Source organism: Lissotriton helveticus, chromosome 9 (assembly GCF_964261635.1).
Source record: "Lissotriton helveticus chromosome 9, aLisHel1.1, whole genome shotgun sequence".
NCBI lineage: Eukaryota > Metazoa > Chordata > Amphibia > Caudata > Salamandridae > Lissotriton > Lissotriton helveticus.
Genome location: NC_136070.1, coordinates 699,663,209 through 699,682,769, shown reverse-complemented (window position 1 = coordinate 699,682,769; position 19,561 = coordinate 699,663,209). Strand labels below are relative to the sequence as shown.

General features: G+C 51.2%; 1 protein-coding gene across 2 annotated transcripts in view; it reads right to left on the bottom strand.

Moving 5' to 3' along the window:
- Positions 1-600: 600 nt before the first annotated feature.
- The window catches only part of LOC144781807 (uncharacterized), a 288,719-nt gene continuing 269,758 nt past the window's right edge, over positions 601-19,561 (bottom strand). For both annotated transcript variants that reach the window (XM_078660820.1, XM_078660821.1), the window contains 5 exons: positions 13,964-14,086; positions 5,676-5,807; positions 4,861-4,977; positions 1,000-2,218; positions 601-700 (listed from right to left, as the gene is read on the bottom strand). In XM_078660820.1, coding sequence (XP_078516946.1) covers positions 2,090-2,218; positions 4,861-4,977; positions 5,676-5,807; positions 13,964-14,086 — 501 coding nt within the window. In that variant the 3' untranslated portion in view covers positions 601-700; positions 1,000-2,089. The remainder of the gene's footprint in view (positions 701-999; positions 2,219-4,860; positions 4,978-5,675; positions 5,808-13,963; positions 14,087-19,561) is intronic.

Sequence of the window (19,561 nt, the reverse complement as noted above, 5' to 3'; positions counted from 1 at the left end):
TATTCATTCAAAAATAGGGTATTATTTATTTATTTACCACACAGCGCCAATTAAAACTAGGTCCGGGAGATCTTGTGCAATGTTATGTGAAATGCACAAAATTATACCATTACACCACGTCATGTAAATGAGCTTCGGTTCAGGTAAATAAGTATCCTATCACAGGAACACAGCAGCAACAAGAATGAACAGATTGTGAGCGGCTGTTGAAGGCATCATGTACCATACTGTCCTTTTTTCAGGGAAAAAAGCGCCCTTACATCCCAAAATAAATGTGAGGATGCAACAGCACAAAATGTAGTATCTCTGTCGCATAAGTTTGTGCAATAACAGACTTTTTTTGAGGGGGTCAATTTCATGTAATTTCTGCAAAGGAAATTATGCAAATTTTGCACAGGCCTATTAAAAACTTCAAATATATGACATACAATCCTCCTCAGGCCACAGCAAAACATCTTGCCAGAAGTGTTCACCTACTTACCTCCCTCGACCTGTAATCTTGCATCTGACCATATATAAGTAAATAATCATAGTCTAGAATGGCAACGCCATAAGCTCAGAAAATATCAACACTTTTCAAGAAATCAGACCAGCCAGACAAAAAATTATTTGAATTTATTCGGAGATGGTAGAGGCAGAGATGTGATTACATATGGAGAAGTCCTGTTTCCTCACACTACCCCCAGCACAGTGTCCTCACCTGGGGATGTATGACTTTACAATGCAGGCTATTACAACGCCTGCCTTTACAACGCGGTTTTTACATCGCAAACCTTTACAACGCATAGCGCTTAGAGGTGCTGGATAGTGGTAAGTATAATTTTCTATTCCAACTCCAGTCCCCGTGGACACTAGGGAAGGTGTTGGATAGAAAATTAAACTTATTCCCTATCCTAGAGCGCCCCCCAGCGCAATGCGTTGTAATGGTTTGCGTTGTAATGACCGCGTTGTAATGATAGTGCGTTGTAATAGTTTCGTTGTGACGGTTGTTCACCTCACCTGGAGGCTCCCATGATAGCACTTTCACAGGATGGAACAGTTCAATAAGTGAACCAGACTAGTGCCTTGCTGGGGTAGGAGGTCTGTCAGGAACATTTTGCGCTGATTCTTACAAGCCACTAGAAGCAAGTAGGATAACCATTCTCTAGGGTAGTGGCAAGAAAGACCATTAAGGCTGAGTGTGGCTTGCCTCTGGCTATGACAAGATTTTAGAGGAAACCACAAGGGTTGTGGAAAGGGCAAGGGTTTAGAGGAAAGCGCAAGGGTTTAGAGAAAAGGCAAGACTAGGCACACTTATGCACCACCATGAAGGTGATTCACGAAGCGGAGATTTTCCTCCAAACCTACAAGTGCCCTCAGTTCCAAGCCTGACGGTGCAGTGATCCTTTAAATCTGGTTGGGTTGTTAGCAAGGAGAGAGGTTATTGGGTCGCGGCATTTCTCTTGGTCACAGGATGAGGGGAGCTGCTCTGTCAGCCCGGCGAGCCCTCAGCGGTGAGTCAATATGTGAAAGAAAATAACCATTTAATTCGAGGTGGATTTCTTGGTGAACAGGATGAGATTCATTCAGCGAGTTAGCGCGGTTTACTTAGCACTAAAGTTCTGAGTGAGGTCCTTAGTCTTAATACAAAAGGAGCAGCTATCTGAGCTCAGTGGTAGAGTCCCTGATGAAACCTCGAGGTGCTAGTTGGGGGGGGGGGAGCAACTGATGATTTATCAATAGAGTCCAACAATTTGAGGCTGAGGGCTACAGCAATGAAAGACTACTGCACCTCTACCTGACAGGCAGCGCTCTCGGCGATCACCCTGAGGACCACTGATACAGTGCACTAGCTCTAGGGGAGGGTTCCCTGTGCGACATCTAAGCTTGAGTATCACAGCTTGCAGTAGCTTTTGTGGCCCGTTAGAGACCCACTTGGGCAGAATAGACTTCACAGTATGCAGCAAGCGACAAAAAACATAAAAAGGCCTGAACCAGTGTCAATGTAAGCCAACATGGAGTCCAGAGACAGAAAGCAGGCTGTCACAACACGCTTAGGGTAATTGATTGTTGAACTCTCTGGAACCAGGGTTTCATGCTCTCGCCGGCCCTAGACTGCCATGATGTCGAAAGGCTTTTCCGCATAGAAGAGACCCCATCGCTGGTCTCCCAGGCTGCATCGGTACAACTTCTCTTTCCATCCCTCGATGATGTACAGATAATCGTCTTCAGAGAACTCCTGTCAACAGAAAAAGAAGACAAAAGCAGCAGGTTACAATAACCGGTATCACCTGCAGCAGGTGAACAGCTTCTGCTCAACCCATCCCACCAGTCCCACGTAACTCCCCAATTGTAAAGGACAGCACACAGAGGCTGGAGGGACTGAGCCTCTTTTGGGTGTGTCTCAGTGCTGGAGTAGCAGGAGCCTGCAGGTCAAGAGTGAGGTGCATTGGTAGATCCAAATGAGTTTCTCAGTGCTCCAATAAGAGGGTTGGGTATGAAGGGCACAGGGAGATCTATGTATGTGGGTAACCCATCAACCTCTGTCCTGACACCCTGATTTGTTGTAGTTTATGCCTAGTTTGTGACTATGCTCTACCACTAGGGGTAATTACGTTTAGAGACACAAATACAAACATTGGCATCCGTAGGAAAGAACTCATGATGACAGTGCTTGGTCACGTGTGATCAGCCCTGGCACCACTGTTATTATCGTTCAAGGAGGTTGTCATCTTAGCTTAAGTTAGACTTTCTTTTAAAAGTGCTTAGCAAGGGTTTCGTGAGAGAGTGTGTACGAGGTCACATAAATCAGGGTTCCTGCAAGATTCAGACTTCTCTTCTATCACTCATAAATACGCACATATCCAAAGAGGAGTCGGGCCCCCATTTGGACCACTGCAGTGAAGAAGGGCTGACCAGGCCCCACCAATAGTAACAGGCAATAACTGAAGATAATGACCAACAAGCCATCTCCCCACTTTGGACCCAGAGGTAAAGATGCTTTAGGCATCTGTCTGAACTATCTAATGTGACACAGCAAGTCTTCGTTTCAATCGGTATCACCAAAGATTTCAGTGCTGCGAAGTAGCTGGATGGTAGCATGCAGGAGCTATGCAAGCCCTTGAATCTATAGACAAACGATGAACTGTACTCCTGGTAGATTCACCTGTAAGGTAGCCCCATGGACAGCTCTGAGGGTCCGAGTCGCTGGGGGCAGGCAACAGAGAGAAAAATCTTTCGCGTCTTTCAGCAACAGGAACAAGCAGGTTGTCTAAAAAAAATACATCTTAGAGGAAAAATCTCCAAAGGTGCTCCAAGAACAACGACGTCAATTGCACCCAAAAATAAAAACAGAATTTGGAAGTACAATTATGCACTGCATTTTTTTTTCAAAGAAACTCTGAGTTTGCAAACCATCCTATGTACAACTAGGTCAGTTCGCAAAATCACAGTTTGCAGAGGGTCGCATAACGACCTGCCTAAAGAATATTAATTAGGAGAGTGACAACTAAAGGCCTTCAATTGGCTACAAACGCAAGCAACATACAGCAGACCACATCCATGTGTTTACATTTCCAGAAGGATAGCTTGTTTTTTTACAGGAGCAGGAAGAGGTGTGCCGCCGCGGTCAGGGCGACTGACACCGGATGCTGGGTCTCACGGTTCGATCCCCGGCTCTGGTCTGCCCAGCACCATGCAACTCTGTGCAATAGCGCGCTTAATCTTCCCAACGGCCCCAGCGCCGAGATACCCTTTCGGGGGTGATTCGTGCGCTTTACGAGTACTGGATTCACATTTACTTTTGTGAAAGAAAACCGAGCTGCATAAAAAATATGTTTTCCGTTTAGATAAACACCAAGAGGAGGAGGCAGTGGTCTCCTGTCTTCCGTTGAGAAGTCTCAGTGCTCAGTGCTTTGCAACCAGAAATGTAGTAGCAAACCACTGAAAAGCCCACTTAACACCCATTCCAAACTGAGATTTGATGTAGGCCGCAAAAACGATTTTACAAATTACAAAAAAATGTTCCTACTCGTAAAATGGGTTTTGAACATTACAAATAGGATTTCTGTGGTAGCAACCCATCGATTTTTTTTAATTGAATGGTTATTTGCAAAACATCTGGCCCAAAGAGTGATTCAGGCAACACTCCTAGTGAAGTCATCTTTACCAATAGACTACTTCCAAGTCGTGCCCCAGCTCCTTGTTTTCAAACTACAGTGGTTTACTAGTCAGTCCAAATAGTGTGTGTGTTTTTTTTTCTTCTTAAATTTACATTTGGAAATTAAACGGATTTTTGGACAAAAATACATTGTAAGAATGTATTATACATTTTTTTTAAATTGTACATGAATTGTACTTCTTTTAAGGATCTCTTCCAAATACAGCCATTGAAATTGATGTTTAGGACCCTTGACACTGTCCTGCTACCAAACAGCGAACAAATGCACCTTCTCTGAGATACTGTTCCCCTTTTGTGCCAGTCTCAGGGCGCAGGCTTTACTGGACTAAGACCAACTTTACTGGGGCTCCCCTACAACTTCATAATGTGTGCCTAAGTACTGAAACACCTGTGGCAGAAGGTAGGTCGCCAAAGTGTGCTTCGGCAGTGCAGTTTTCTTGGTACTAGAATATCAGAGGGGGATATATAGTAAGGCAGAACTGAGGTGAATTATATATGATTGAAGGGAGTGCAGCAGATCAGGACAAAGGTGTATCAGTGGGTTTTGGTGCTTGAATAGCAAATGGCTACATTGACAGGGGTACATTTTAAAGGATATGGGCGGCTTCACCAGTATTATGCCTTTGGAGGCAGGGGGCGAACGGGGATGCAGCACAGATCAGACTGGATCTTCATTGGCTGTACAGTTTTGCTATCCTTACCTGGGTAAAAGCCGCTTTCATCTCCTGTGTCCTGCAGAGCTCCATGTTCAGGACCTCCACGAACTGTGCTGTGCGGTCCACGGCGCGGACGTTCACAAATCCCACCTTCTCCAGGAACTAGACCGATGCCATAGAAGGGAGAGCGGAGAGGGCATCATTAGAGTGAGAAGGGGCTTACTTTAAAGGAGGCTAGGTAATAAATGATGTCATATGAGGACTAGCAATGAATGATGCCATATGTTTTACTACCCAATCAGACGCCATAAAACAAAGGGTCTTGCAGCTAATGATTGTTTATGATGTAAGATTGAGTAATAGGACAAGCTTTATACTTTCACCGAATGGCTCCTCTAGAAAGAGCCACTCCATGGATCCAAAGGCCAAGGGAAACATCGTTTACAACGCGGTGTTTACACCGCACAACCTTAACAACGCTGCCATTACATCGCAAGTCGTTACTACGACTTGCGCTGGATGGCGCTGTTGGTTAAGGAATATTGTAATTTTATATTCATACACCTTCCCTACTGTTACGTGGACTGGTGATGGAATATAAAATGATAATATTACACAATCCGCGCCCTCCAACGTAAGTCGTTGTAACGACTTGCGTTGTAATGGCAGCGTTGTAAAGTACCGCGATCTAAAAGATCGCGTTGTACTGACATACATCCAAAGGCCAAGCAGTGTGCATTTGATTGCAGGAGGAACAAGAGGGGACCGAGTTTACACCCAGTTAGGTTAAACATTTCATTACAGTATTTTAAAAGAAAAACTACGAGGCACTGGATGTAGTGGAAGGAAATGGGACTGACCTTGCCATATTCCTGGGGCGTGTACAGGATGTAACCTCTCCCCTTCACATACTCCTCAAAAACCTTAGACCAGGGCTTCTCGCCGCAGCAGTAATCAGTGATCAGAAGTCGGCCTCCGGGCTTCAACCAGGACTACAATGGAGAACGGAAAAGCAATGAGAGTGAAAACAAAGAGAAATCGGTAAGAAAGGGTGAAGGGAAGAGAAAGAAAGAACAGAGGTTAAGTGGGGACAAAAAGGAAAGACTTAGCAAAACGAGAGGAGGGGAAAACAGATAAGTACGAAAACAAAGATGATCGAGGAGGATTGCAAGAAGACATTGCAAGGAAAGAGAAACAACATGCAGGAGGTACAGGAGATAGGATTGAGAGAGGATAAAAAGGCACGAAAGGAGGAGAGAAGAAAATAGGACAAAAGAGCAAGAGAGACAAGGAAGAGAAAGATAAGAGGTAGTCAGGAGGGAGAACGAATAGACAGAGCAAGAGGAGGCAGGAGAGAAAGGTGAGGCCAAGATAAGAAAAAGAAGTGAGTGATCACGAGAAGGTGGGAGAGAGAAAGAAGTAGAGAGTACAAGACAGGAGAAAGAGAGTGGACTAAGTGGGAGAGGCTGGAAGAAGATGAACGAGGCAAGAGGAAGTGAGCAGAAGAAGGAATCTAAGGAGCAGCTTGCCACAGGAGGAGAAGGACAACAGGAAGGGAGGAGAACGACAACAGGAGTAAAAGGGAGAAGAAGGAAGTGAGAGAAAAAATGGAACGGGCAGGTAGGAGAGGGAAAGAAGTAGGCATATAGTTAAAGCAGGGGGGAAAGCACAAATGAAAAGCACAGAGAGAAAAACAAATCAAATGATAAAAGGAGAAGCCAAAAAAGTGAGATACAAGAAAAAGAAACTCGGAGAGAGAAACAATTAGGAGGTGAAAGAGAAAAAAAATCAAGAGGTTGGAGTAAACAATGAAACAGAATGAAAGCGTGATACAAAAAAAGTGACAACGAAGGAAAGAACAAAAACGAATATATACTTTTTTTTAACTGAAAAAAGACCAAAATTCGACAGTTGTGGTGTGCCACAAAGTGCACATCACAACCTATGCCCTCACCATGTTTTGCTCTTTGTAGAGAGCTTTTTTGAATTGCCATTTGCTAAGCGGTTTACTGAACATGGTAGAGGGCATGAGTTAAATAGTGTCCACTGTGCTTTGCATACTATAACTGGCATATTGTTACATTTTAGAGATTTTTCATTTCTGTGATCACTGAATCATAACCATCTTTTAACTGTGTTTTCTTCAGTGAATTACATTGTTTTTATGTGCCGCATTCACCTGCCATATTCGGCCAGGCGATGCACCCAACCCTATTCAGTTGTGCACATCGGGGTTTGGTTGCAGGGACTGCCTGGCCTTGCACTGGACTTGATGAACAAGTTACTTACCTTCGGTAACGATATATCTGTAAGAAACAGTAGTTAGTATTAGATTCCTTACCTTAGAATATCCCCAGGCGTCAGTCTGGATCCGGAAACTTTTGCGTAGCAGTACCCCTGCGCGTCGGTAGGTGTCGTCTGCAGGCGTCTCCTGCGGCTCTGCGTCCGTCGTCGGCATCGTGCGCCGTGATGATGTCGCTGGAGTATATAGACGCCGCCTCCGCGCGCTGACGTCAGTTCTTTGTACATAGCTTTTCCGCGCCAGAACACGCAGAGCCATGCGAGAACCAACACTGGTGCCATTTGAAACTAGGGCCCTGAAAGGGATGTCCTTAACCCTAGGTATCAGTTCGCAGAACGGGGAGGATGGGCGGGGCGGTAAGGAATCTAATACTAACTACTGTTTCTTACAGATATATCGTTACCGAAGGTAAGTAACTTGTTCATCTGAAAGAAACAGGTTAGTATTAGATTCCTTACCTTAGAATAGATACCCCAGCAATACCAACCCCAGTGGTGGGTCTGCGAACCGATACAATCCTACACCAGAAAGTCCTGGAGGACCGAACGGCCAAAGAAGCCATCCCTCCGGACTTGACTGTCCAGGCAGTAGTGCCTCGCAAAAGTGTGCAGCGAGGCCCACGTAGCCGCCTGGCAAATGTCCTGCAAAGGGACTCCCCGGCCCAGGGCAGTAGTAGGCGCCGTGGCCCGAGTGGAATGGGCCCTCAGCCCAACAGGAGGCTCCTTCCGAGCCAAAGAGTAGCACGCTTTGATGCACAGAACGACCCACAGAGAGATGGTCCGTTTATGTACCGACCGTCCCTTCTTCGCACCCACGTAGCCAACAAACAGTTGGTCATCCACCCGGAACTGGCGTGTGCGATCCACATAAAATGAAAGCGCACGTTTTGGGTCCAGACGATGGAGCCGCTCTTCATCCTTTGAAGGATGCGGAGGCGGGAAGAAGGAGGGTAAGGTGATGGACTGCCCGATGTGAAAAGCAGAGACTACTTTGGGCAGGAAAGAAGGTCTAGTTCTCAGAACCACCTTGTCTGGATGAATGGACATGAAAGGAGGTTTGACAGAAAGAGCCTGGAGCTCACTCACTCTCCTGGCAGAGGTGATGGCAACCAGGAAGGCCGTCTTTAAAGTCAGGAGACGGAGAGGACAGGAATGAAGTGGCTCGAAGGGAGCACACATCAAGAAGGTCAGAACCAGGTTCAAGTCCCACTGAGGCATCACAAACGGAACAGGTGGATACATGTGTGTGATGCCCTTCAAGAATCTTGTTACAATAGGGGACTTGAACAAAGAAGGTTGATCAGGCAGCCTCAGAAAGGCCGAAAGGGCAGAAAGGTAGCCCTTGATAGTGCCCAGAGCAGAGCCCTGCTGGGCAAGAGAGAGAAGAAAGAGGAGAACCTCGGAAAGAGGGGCAGAAAGAGGATCCACAGCCTTTGCTGTGCACCATGCCACAAATCTGTTCCACCGGCAGGCGTATACCGACTTCGTGGAGGGACGCCTGGCTGCCAGAATCACATCACAGACTTCAGGAGGCAAGTCGAATGGCCTCAACTGTCGCCGCTCAATCTCCACGCATGGAGGTGGAGGCTGGACAGGTTCGGGTGGAGGACCGTCCCCTGCTGCTGCGACAGAAGGTCCTCCTGAAGGGGCAGGCGGATCGGGGGACCGACTGACATGCTGAGTAGCTCGGGATATCAGTACCTTCGAGCCCAGTCCGGAGCCACATGGATGACTTGGTCCCGGTCGCGCCTGATCTTCTTCAGCACTCTGGGCAGAAGTGGTATAGGTGGAAAGGCGTATAACAGACCGCAACTCCACTCGCGCCAAAAGGCGTCGCCGTGCGAGTGCCGTCTTGGAAACTCCAACGCGCAGAACTGATGACATTGCGCGTTCTCTTCTGTGGCGAATAGATCTAACCAAGGCTCTCCCCATCGCAGAAAGAGGCCTTGCACCACGTCCGAGTTCAGACGCCATTCGTGATCCATCGAGCACCGACGGCTGAGTTCGTCCGCCCTGGCGTTCAGAGAACCGGCCAGGTGTTGAACCGTCAGAGTCACGCCCTGACGTTCCAGCCATTGCCAGAGACGCAGGGCCTCCTGGCAAAGGGTCCACGACCCCACCCCGCCTTGTTTGTTGCAGTACCACATGGCGGTGGTGTTGTCCGTGAACACCTGCACTACACTCCCGCTGACAAAGGGGAGGAATGCCTTCAGTGCTAGACGAATCGCCCGTAGCTCCAACAGGTTTATATGGAGCCGGGACTCCGCCGGAGACCAGATGCCTCTGATCTCTGCCTCTCCCAAGTGGCCTCCCCAGCCCTGGAGGGACGCGTCCGTCACAACAACGTGCTCCGGCTGGGGAAGGGAGAGGGGTCTGCCTCTGACCCAATCGCGGTCCGTAAGCCACCACTGCAGTTGTCTCGCAGTGCCCTCCGAGATCAAGACATGGTCGGACAAGTTGCCCTGATGCTGGGCCCACTGAAACTTCAGGTCCCACTGCAGAGCCCGCATCCGCCACCGGGCGTGATGCACCAGAAGGATGCAGGAAGCCATCAGCCCCAGTAGCCGCAGCGTCAACCTGACCGAAACCCGGGATAACGGCTGGAAGATGGGATTCAAAGCCTGTATATCCTAGACCCGCCGTTCCGGTGGATAGAATCGAAACTGCGCCGAGTCGAGAACCGCTCCGATGAAAAGGAGCTTTTGGGAGGGACACAGGTGTGATTTCGGCACATTGATGGAAAACCCCAGACCATGCAGGAGGTCTGCCGTCATCTGAAGGTGGTGGACGACTGTCTGGGGCGAGCCCGCCTTCAACAACCAGTCGTCTAGATAGGGGAAGACTGACACCCCTGATCTGCGCAGATGGGCTGCGACCACCGCCATCACCTTTGTGAACACCCGTGGGGCGCTGGTAAGGCCGAAGGGGAGCACGATAAACTGAAAATGCTCCTGGCCTACCGTGAACCGCAGGTAACGTCGGTGGGCCGGCAGGACGGGGATGTGAAAATACGCATCCTGAAAGTCCAACGCTACCATCCAGTCTTGCGGGTCTAGAGCAGCCAAGACCTGAGCCAATGTCAACATCTTGAACTTCTCCTTCCGGAGGAAGCCGTTGACGTTCCTTAGGTCCAAGATAGGACGTAGACCCCCTTTGTCCTTCTTAGGTACCAGAAAGTAGTGGGAATAGCAACCACATCCTACTTCTGGCCCAGGAACGCGCTCGATGGCCCCCTTGGCCAAGAGGGCCGTAACTTCCTCCTGCAGAAGTGTCAAGTGGTCCCCGGACACACGGTGGTTCTGCGGTGGCATGGCTGGAGGAGTGGTCTCGAAGGGGAAGGAGTAGCCCCTTCGGACGAGCTGCAGCACCCACCTGTCCGATGTTATTGTGTGCCAGTGGGAGAGGTGATGGCGAACCCTGCCGCCCACCGGCGTCACATGGGCCTGAAAGCACGGACTAGGAGGATTTAGAGGCGGAAGCTGCGGGGGGAGGTGTGGACTGACCTCGCCGCTGTCCCCGGCCGCCACCACGGCGGTTCCCACGGCCGCCGCCGCGTTGAGAAGTCTGTTGCGGCGCGTGGCTGGCAGCACGTGTGGGACCGCCCCTTCCGTGGCCACGAAAGGAGCGAAACAAACCCGTTTGCTGGCGTTGGGTCGAGAGACCCAAGGACTTGGCCGTGACCCTGGAGTTCTTGAAGCGTTCCAGCGCGTGGTCCGCTTTGTCGCCAAACAGGCGACTGCCATCAAACGGCATGTCCATCAATGCATTCTGGACATCTGCCGAGAAATTGGCGGATCTCAGCCAGGCGTGGCGACGAATCGCCACCGTCGTGGACATCGCCCTGCCCAGTGAGTCGGTCGTATCAAGACCACACCTTATGGAGTATCTTGCTGCGTCTCGGCCTTCAATCATAGCCTTGCCGAGCTTAGCCCGTACCTCCAGCGGGCATTCAGGCAGCAGTTCCGCGACCGTATCCCACAGAGAGTGGGTGTAGCGGCCTAAGAGGCACGCGGTGTTGCAAGACCGCAGTCCCAGACTCAGGGACGAAAAGACCTTCTTACCATACTGGTCGTACCTCTTAGATTCCCGGTCGGGCGGGGCCGACGGGAATGCGGACTGGGAAGTCGAGGCCTGGATCACCAGGCTCTCAGGGGTGGGATGGGTGGACAAGAACTTTGGGTCATCCGTACACGGACGGTGGCGTCTGGCCACGTTTCTATCAACAGGCGAACCTGAAGCGGGCCTGGACCACGTGCCCAAAAGAACGTCAGTTAAGGCCTCATTGAACGGCAGCAGTGGCTCCTGTGGGCATGACTGCGGTTTGAGTACCTCAGTGAGGATGTTAGTCCTCACGGCCGCGATGGGGAGCTCAAGGTGTAAGGCCTTGGCAGCCCTCATCAACACCACTGAATAAGCTGCCCCCTCCTCCGTAGCCATGGTAGGAGGCGAGACAAAACCAGGGTTGGGGGAGTCATCCAGACCACTGGCGTCACCCAAGTCACCTGTCCAGTCCACATTGTACTGACACTCGCGGGTCAGAGGGTCCTCAGACCCCTCCCACTCCTCTCCGCAATCTACATCCTCACCATATTCGGAGTCAACAATGTAGACCGGCTCCCCGGGGTCAACAGACCCCATTGGCGCCGGACTCGGCGTCGGGCGACGCCGGTCCGACTCCGCGTCCGGAGTCGGAGAGGGAATGGGGGCGGCGCCGCCCGGAGCCGGAGACCCGGCGCCGCGCGGGGGCGGCACCGTGGGTTGCCCCGATGGAAACGGCGCCGGAGAGGCCGGTGGACCAGCCGGCGTCGACCCTGAAGGCCCCTGCGGCGCCGGGGCCGGAGCCGTCGGCGACGTCGGGGCCGGAGCACCCGACGGCATCGAGGCAGGAGCACCCGAACCGCTAGGGCCCCCGGACGGGACCACCGGGCCCGCAGGCGCCGTAGGCCACGTCGGAGGAGACAGTGCCCTCATGGCCATGAGGAACGCCTTTATCTCCTCGGGCGTCGCGCCTTGCCCAGGGACCGTAGGGTATGGAGCAGGCCGCGCCGGCGACTCACGCGGAGCCGCGGGGTGGGGCCACCCGAACCCCCGGCCGCATCGCGCGAGCGTCGGGGGGAGTCGGGGGTACGATGACGATGCCCCGACTTCTTGTGCTTCCTACCTGAGGAACCAGAGGAATGGTGACGACTCTCGGAGCGCTCGTGACGGCTCCGCGACCGCTCCCTCGACCGCTCCCTAGACCTCCGTCCGGACCGGGACCGCTCTCGACGCAGGGCCGACACCCGGAGCTCGAGTAGCTTGCGGGACCGCTCCCGTCTAGCTTTATTCCTCAAGGCCCGGCAATCGACGCAGGCGTCCACGTCGTGGTCCGGGCCCAGGCACCGGAGGCAGAGTCGGTGATGGTCCGTGACCGACATCGTGCGGTCACAGCCGTCACAATTCTTAAAACCGGGCATCCTACTGGCACCTTAAGAGTAACAGAAAGATTCAAAAACTTTGGTCAAAAGACCGGAGTACTGCTCTTCGGAACTGCGCTAACTGGCGCGGAAAAAAGAAGAACTGACGTCAGCGCGCGGAGGCGGCGTCTATATACTTCAGCGACGTCATCACGGCGCACGACGCCGACGACGGACGCGGAGCCGCAGGAGATGCCTGCAGACGACGCCTACCGACGCGCAGGGGTACTGCTACGCAAAAGTTTCCGGATCCAGACTGACGCCTGGGGATATTCTAAGGTAAGGAATCTAATACTAACTTGTTTCTTTCAGATTTGCTAAATGCTAAAATGTATGCAGAATCATCAACCAGCGGCAAAGCTATTAGTGAATGAAACTTTTAGTCCCACTCATTTATCTTTGTGCCGTCCTTGTCGCTCAAAATTTAATATAACCAACAGAGAACTATAAACCGAAATTTCATGCAGATTCCTCAAACAATGTTACATTTCTTAGTAAATGAGCCCTTCCTTTGCCCCCCAGCGCTAAAGTTATAAGTAAAATCAATATTTCATGGCCTCCCCCTTTAGCTTTGCCCCCTCTTTATGAACGAGAACAAAACTTGACATACCAATAGAAAACTAATCCTTCCAAGCTTCTGTCAAAATGTTTGCACGTTCATCACACGTCAAAATTATTAGCACTTGACCACTTTTTTTTAGCCCCGCTTACCACCCCTTCCATTTACCTGTACCCTGTTGAAGGATAAGCAAATGTTTCAAAATACCAAGAATAATCTCAACATACAAAATGTTTGCCATGTTTATGCACATTCATCAAATGATGGAAGTTTACAAGCATATCAACAAATGGCTTTCCAACTGACATGGGACACAGAAGTTTAAACGCTTTTAAGCCCACTTTTTAAGCCCCATTTTTCAAATTCTAACATCTAAAAATCTACTGAAAATATTTATGCCAAAACACAAGAAGCACCCCTTCCGAGTAAAGTTCTATTTCCATGTCAGGGTTGGTGTAAATCCAATAAGAAATGTTTGCTGTCCCTGAAAGCAAAAACTTCCTATGGGGGCTAAATTGGAGAAAAAAAACATATTTTTTTTACCCACCCTTTAGATGTTTTCTCCTGAACAGAACTGCACAACATTTTGTATGCCTGCCCTGAGCTAACTACATCCAGCTAGTGCCAAACCCAATGCAGATCTATGTGTGGAGGCTAAAACTATAGGTAAATCAAAATGTACTTTCAGTGAGAAGTGAGACTGCCACAACTCCAAAAGGCCAACTGCCACTGTGTAACATATACGAGTCCTCCATTACTTCCCTCCCCCACACTGTCCTCTACACCAAACGTCCGCGTGTCCTCTTCACTTCCCCAGGCGAGACTGACTTACGTAGAATCTCCTGAAGAGGGCGCCCTTGTCTGCGATATGCAGGATGGTGTCCCTGCTGTACACCACGTCAAAGGATTTCGTGGGAAAGACACGTTTGGTGGCGTCACCGATCTCAAACTGCACCTAAGAGAAAAACAAAGAAATGTGTGGGTATCTACTGAAACTTCTCTTGCTCTAAGCACAAGCTGTCTCGCAATGTTTCCCCTGATACCTCAGATCTGTCTAAAGACCCCAGGGAGGGAGGGGGGGGGGGCGGGGAGAGATAGGAGAGAGAGAGGGAGAGAAGGCCTGCATGTGTGACTGCATGACCCTCTGTATGAGTACCAGTATGTGCATGAGTGAGAGTGTACGAGTGTTTATTGCACAGTTCACCCCAGTAAATAATGGCACAAAACCAGAATATTGACCTGCTATGTAGGGTGACCAACTGCATTGGTGCAAATTCTGGACGCTAAGTGTAAAAATTCAGGACAGTACGTGTAAAAATTCAGGACAAAATGTGAACATTCAGGACAAAAATTCAGGACAGAAGGTCAAAATTTAGGACAAACTTTCGGGACAAAGGGTATGTTTTACAGACACATCAGAGGAAGTTGTGTATAGTATAAAAGTAATTAAACAACCACTTAAGTACAAGTCAAAATAAGTTTATATTAGGTTGAGACAATCGTGTACGTTTTTTTGGTATGCACGCAGCTTTCAGCAACTGTGCAGGTCTTTTTGTGGTATTTCATATCATAATAATCTGTTTATATGGATACTTCACTGGGTTGTCCAGTCAGATATTTGACTCATGGTCCTCAGCAGGCATGTTTGGTGAGAGAAGTGGTCAAGAAGTTCTGCTCGGATAGACTTTGTTACTAGCATCTCATATCCGAGTGCCATTGTGGGATGTAAAGCGGCACGCATAGGTCAGTGGAGCAACTACAGTAAAATTCTGGGGGGACATAAACATTTTGGGGGAGACTAATTCTTCCTTCAATTGGAAAACTGAAGATGAAGGGGCTCTAAGAAGGAGTGAAAGAACAACAGAGCCTTATTAACAAGTAAACGGTCTTATAAAGACCTGTATAGTACTGGGGCACTGTCTGTGCCCCTGAAGCTGTCTCAGCCCCGGCTGACAAACACGGGGGGGGGGGGGCTGAAGCCCTTTGGGCATTGCAAACCTGCCATAGGTGAACTAAAGGGAGGATTGCCGCGAAGAACCCATTGTAGAGAACGTATTATGGGTGTTTCAGAAAGTGGAACTTAAAATATGTAATCTGACTTTGCTTATGGGGGCTTCGCAGAGACACTAGCTGACGGAAGTTACGAAGGTGCTTTTCCCTGCAGCGTTCTTAAAGAAGGCACTGTTGATACACTAATGCGCAAGTTACTACTTGTGTAAGAGACATTAGTTAGTGATAGATTCGTTACCTTAGAATAGATTCCTTACCTTAGAATATCCCCAGGCATCAGACTGGATCCGGAATTTTTTTGCGTAGCAGTACCCATGCGCGTCGGTAGGCGTCGTCCGCGGCTCCGCGTCCGTCGTCCGCGTCGTGGGCGCCGGGATGACGTCGTCGGAGTACTTAGACGCCGCCTCCGCGTGCTGACGTCAGTTCTTATACACAGCTTTTCCGCGCCAGATACGCAGAGCCATGATAGAACCAACACTGGTGCCATGAAACTAGAGCCCTGAAAGGGGATGACCTTAACCCTAGATATCGGTTCGCAGAACGGGGAGGATGGGTGGGTCGGTAAGGAATCTATCACTAACTAATGTCTCTTACAGATATATCGTTACACAAGTAGTAACTTGTGCATCTGAAAGAGACACAGTAGTGATAGATTCCTTACCTTAGAATAGATACCCCAGCAATACCAACCCCGCTGGTGGGTCTGTGAACCAATAATCACACAAGAAAGTCCTGGAGGACGGAACGGCCAAACAAGCCATCCCTCCGGACTTGGCTGTCCAGGCAGTAGTGTCTTGCAAACGTGTGCAGCGAGGCCCACGTAGCTGCCTGACAAATGTCCTGCAAGGGCACACCTCGGCCCAGGACAGTTGTAGTCGCCGTGGCTCGAGTGGAATGAGCCCTCAGCCCAACAGGAAGTTCCTTCTTAACCAAGGAGTAAGACGCCTGGATGCACAAGATGATCGACCGAGAGATGGTCCACTTGTGCATCGCCTGTCCCTTCTTAGCGCCCACGTAACCAACAAAGAGTTGGTCATCCACATGGAACTGGCGTGTGTAATCCAGATAGTAAGAGAGCGCATGTTTTGGGTCCAGACGGTGGAGCCTCTCTTCCTCTTTCGAGGGATGCGGAGGCGGAAAGAAAGTGGGCAAGGTGATGGACTGCCCGATGTGGAAGGCCGTGACAACCTTGGGTAGGAAAGAGGGTCTTGCCCGCAACACAACCTTGTCCAGATGGACAGAGAGGAAAGGAGGTGTGGAAGAAAGAGCCTGGAGCTCACGCACTCTCCTGGCAGAGGTGATGGCAACCAGGAAAGCAGTCTTCAAAGTAAGAAGACGGAGAGGACAGTTATGGAGTGGCTCAAAGGAAGCACACATTAGATAAGTAAGTACAAGGTTCAAGTCCCACTGGGGCATCACAAATGGAACAGGAGGAAACATGTGAGTGATGCCCTTCAAAAACCTATTTACAATTGGGGACTTGAACAAGGATGGCTGATCAGGTAGCCTTAAGAAGGAGGAAAGGGCAGAGAGGTAGCCCTTGATAGTGCCCAGAGCAGAGCCCTGCTGGGCAAGAGAAAGAAGGAAGAGGAGAACCTCAGAAAGGGGTGCAGAGAGGGGATCCAAAGCCTTTGCTGTGCACCATGCCACAAATCTGTTCCACCTGCAGGTGTATACCGACTTTGTGGAGGGACGCCTGGCTGCCAGAATGACATTACAGACTTCAGGAGGCAAGTCATATGGCCTCAACTGTCGCCGCTCAATCGCCAAGCTTGTGGGTGGAGACTTGACAGGTTCGGGTGGAGGACCGTCCCCTGCTGCTGCGACAGAAGGTCCTCCTGAAGAGGCAGACGAATCGGGGGATGCGACAGACATGCTGAGTAGCTCTGGATGCCAATATCGTCGTGCCCAGTCCGGAGCCACAAGGATAACCTGGGCGCGGTCGCGCATGATCTTCTTCAGCACTCTGGGCAGAAGTGGTATAGGCGAAAAGGCGTACAATAGACCGCAACTCCACTCGCGACGAAAAGCGTCGCCGAGCGAGTGCTGCCTTGGAAATTCCAACGTGCAGAACTGATGATCAGTTCTGCGCGTTCTCTTCTGTGGCGAATAGATCTAACCAAGGCTCTACCCACTGCTGAAAGAGGCCTTGCCCCACGTCCCGAGTTCAGACGCCATTCGTGATCCATCATGCACCGAGTTCGTCCGCCCTGGCGTTCAGAGAACCTGCCAGGTGTTGAACCACCAGAGTCACGCCCTGATGTTCCAGCCACTGCCAGAGGCGCAGAGGCTCCTGGCAAAGGGTCCACGACCCCACCCTGCCCTGTTTGTTGCAGTACCACATGGCGGTGGTGTTGTCCGTGAACACCTGCACTACACTCCCCCGGACAGAGGGGAGGAATGCCTACAGTGCAAGCCGGATCACCTGCAGCTCCAAAAGGTTGATGTGGAGCTGGGACTCCGCCGGAGACCAGAGGCCTCTGATCTCCGCCTCTCCCATGTGGCCCCCCTAGCCCTGGAGGGACGCGTCCGTCACAACTACATGCTCCATTTGGGGTAGGGAGAGGGATCTGCCGCTGACCCAATCGCGGTCCGTGAGCCACCACTGCAACTGTCTTGCAGTGCCCTCCGAGATCAAGACATGGTTGGACAAGTTGCCCTGATGCTGGGCCCACTGAAACTTCAGGTCCCACTGCAGAGCCCGCATCCGCCACCTGGTGTGATGCACCAGAAGGATGCAGGAGGCCATCAGTCCTAGAAGCCGCAGCGTCAACCTGACCGAGACTCGGGATAAAGGTTGAAAGTTCGGAATCAGAGCATGAATATCCCGAACCCGTTGCTCGGGAGGATAAACCCGAAACTGCGCAGAGTCTATAACCGCTCAGATGAAGAGGAGCTTCTGAGAGGGACACAGGTGCGACTTCGGCACATTGATGGAGAACCCCAGCAGGTGCAGGAGGTCGGCCATAGTCTGGAGGTGGCTGACGACTGTCTGGGGCGAGCCCGCCTTCAACAACCAGTCGTCGAGGTAGGGGAAGACTGAAACCCCTAACCTGCGCAGATGAGCTGCGACCACCGCCATCACTTTTGTGAACACCCGTGGGGCGCTGGTAAGGCCGATGGGGAGCAGGGTGAACTGAAAATGCTCGTGGCCTACCGTGAACTGCAGGTAACGCCAGATGGCCAGCAGGACGGGGATGTGAAAATAAGCGTCCTGCAAGTCCAACGCTACCATCCAGTCTCCAGGGTCTAGGGCAGCCAAAACCTGAGCCAATGTCAGCATCTTGATCTTCTCCTTCCGGAGGAAGCGGTTGACGTTCCGTAGGTCCAAGATAGGGTGTAGGCCCCCTTTGCCCTTCTTGGGTACCAGAAAGTAGTGGGAGTAACAACCACACCCTACTTCTGGCCCAGGAACGGGCTCGATGGCCCCCTTGGCCAAGAGGGCCGTAACTTCCTCTTGCAGAAGTTGCAAGTGAATCCCCGACACGCGGTGGTACTGTGGTGGCATGGCTGGAGGGGTCACCTCGAAGGGGAGGGAGTAGCCCCTTCGGACGATTTGCAGCACCCACCTGTCCGATGTGACAGTGTGCCAGTGGAGGTGGTGATGGCGAACCCTGCCCCCCACTGGCGTCACATGGGCCTGAAAGCATGGACTAGGAGGGTTTAGAGGTGAATGCTGCAGGGGCAGGTGCGGACTGGCCTCGCCGTTGTCCCCGACCGCCGCCACGACGGTTTCCACGTACGCCACCGCGCTGGATGGTAATCTGCGGCACGTGGCTGGCAAGACTTGTGGGGGCGCCCCTTCCTTGGCCACGAAAGGGGTGAAAGGCAGCCGTTTGCTGGCGCGGGGCCGAGAGGCCCAAGGACTTGGCCGTAGCCCTGGGGTCCTTAAAGCGCTCAAGCGCATGGTCTGCCTTGTCGCCAAAGAGGTGACGGCCATCGAACGGCATGTCCATAAGGGTGTTTTGAACATCGGCCGAGAAATTGGCAGACCTCAACCAGGCATGACGACGAATCGCCTCCGTCGTTGCCATCGCTCTGCCTAGAGAGTCTGTAGTGTCCAGCCCACACCGGATGGAATACCGTGCCGCATCTCGGCCCTCCACAAGGGCCTGGAAGAGTTTAGCCCGTAACTCCATCGGGCATTCTGGCAGCACGGCCGCGACCGCGAGAGTGGGTGTATTGGCCCACGAGGCACGCGGTATTGACGGACCGCAATCCCAAACTCAGGGAGGAGAATACCTTTTTTCCGTAGGTCTCGTACCTCTTGGATTCCCGGTCGGGGGGAGCCGACGGGAATGCGGTCTGGGAATTTGAGGCCTGGATAACCAGGCTCTCAGGGGTGGGGTGGGTAGACAGAAAGCATAGATCGCCCGGAGCCGGGCGGATGCATCTGGCCACGTTCCTATCCACAGGCTGC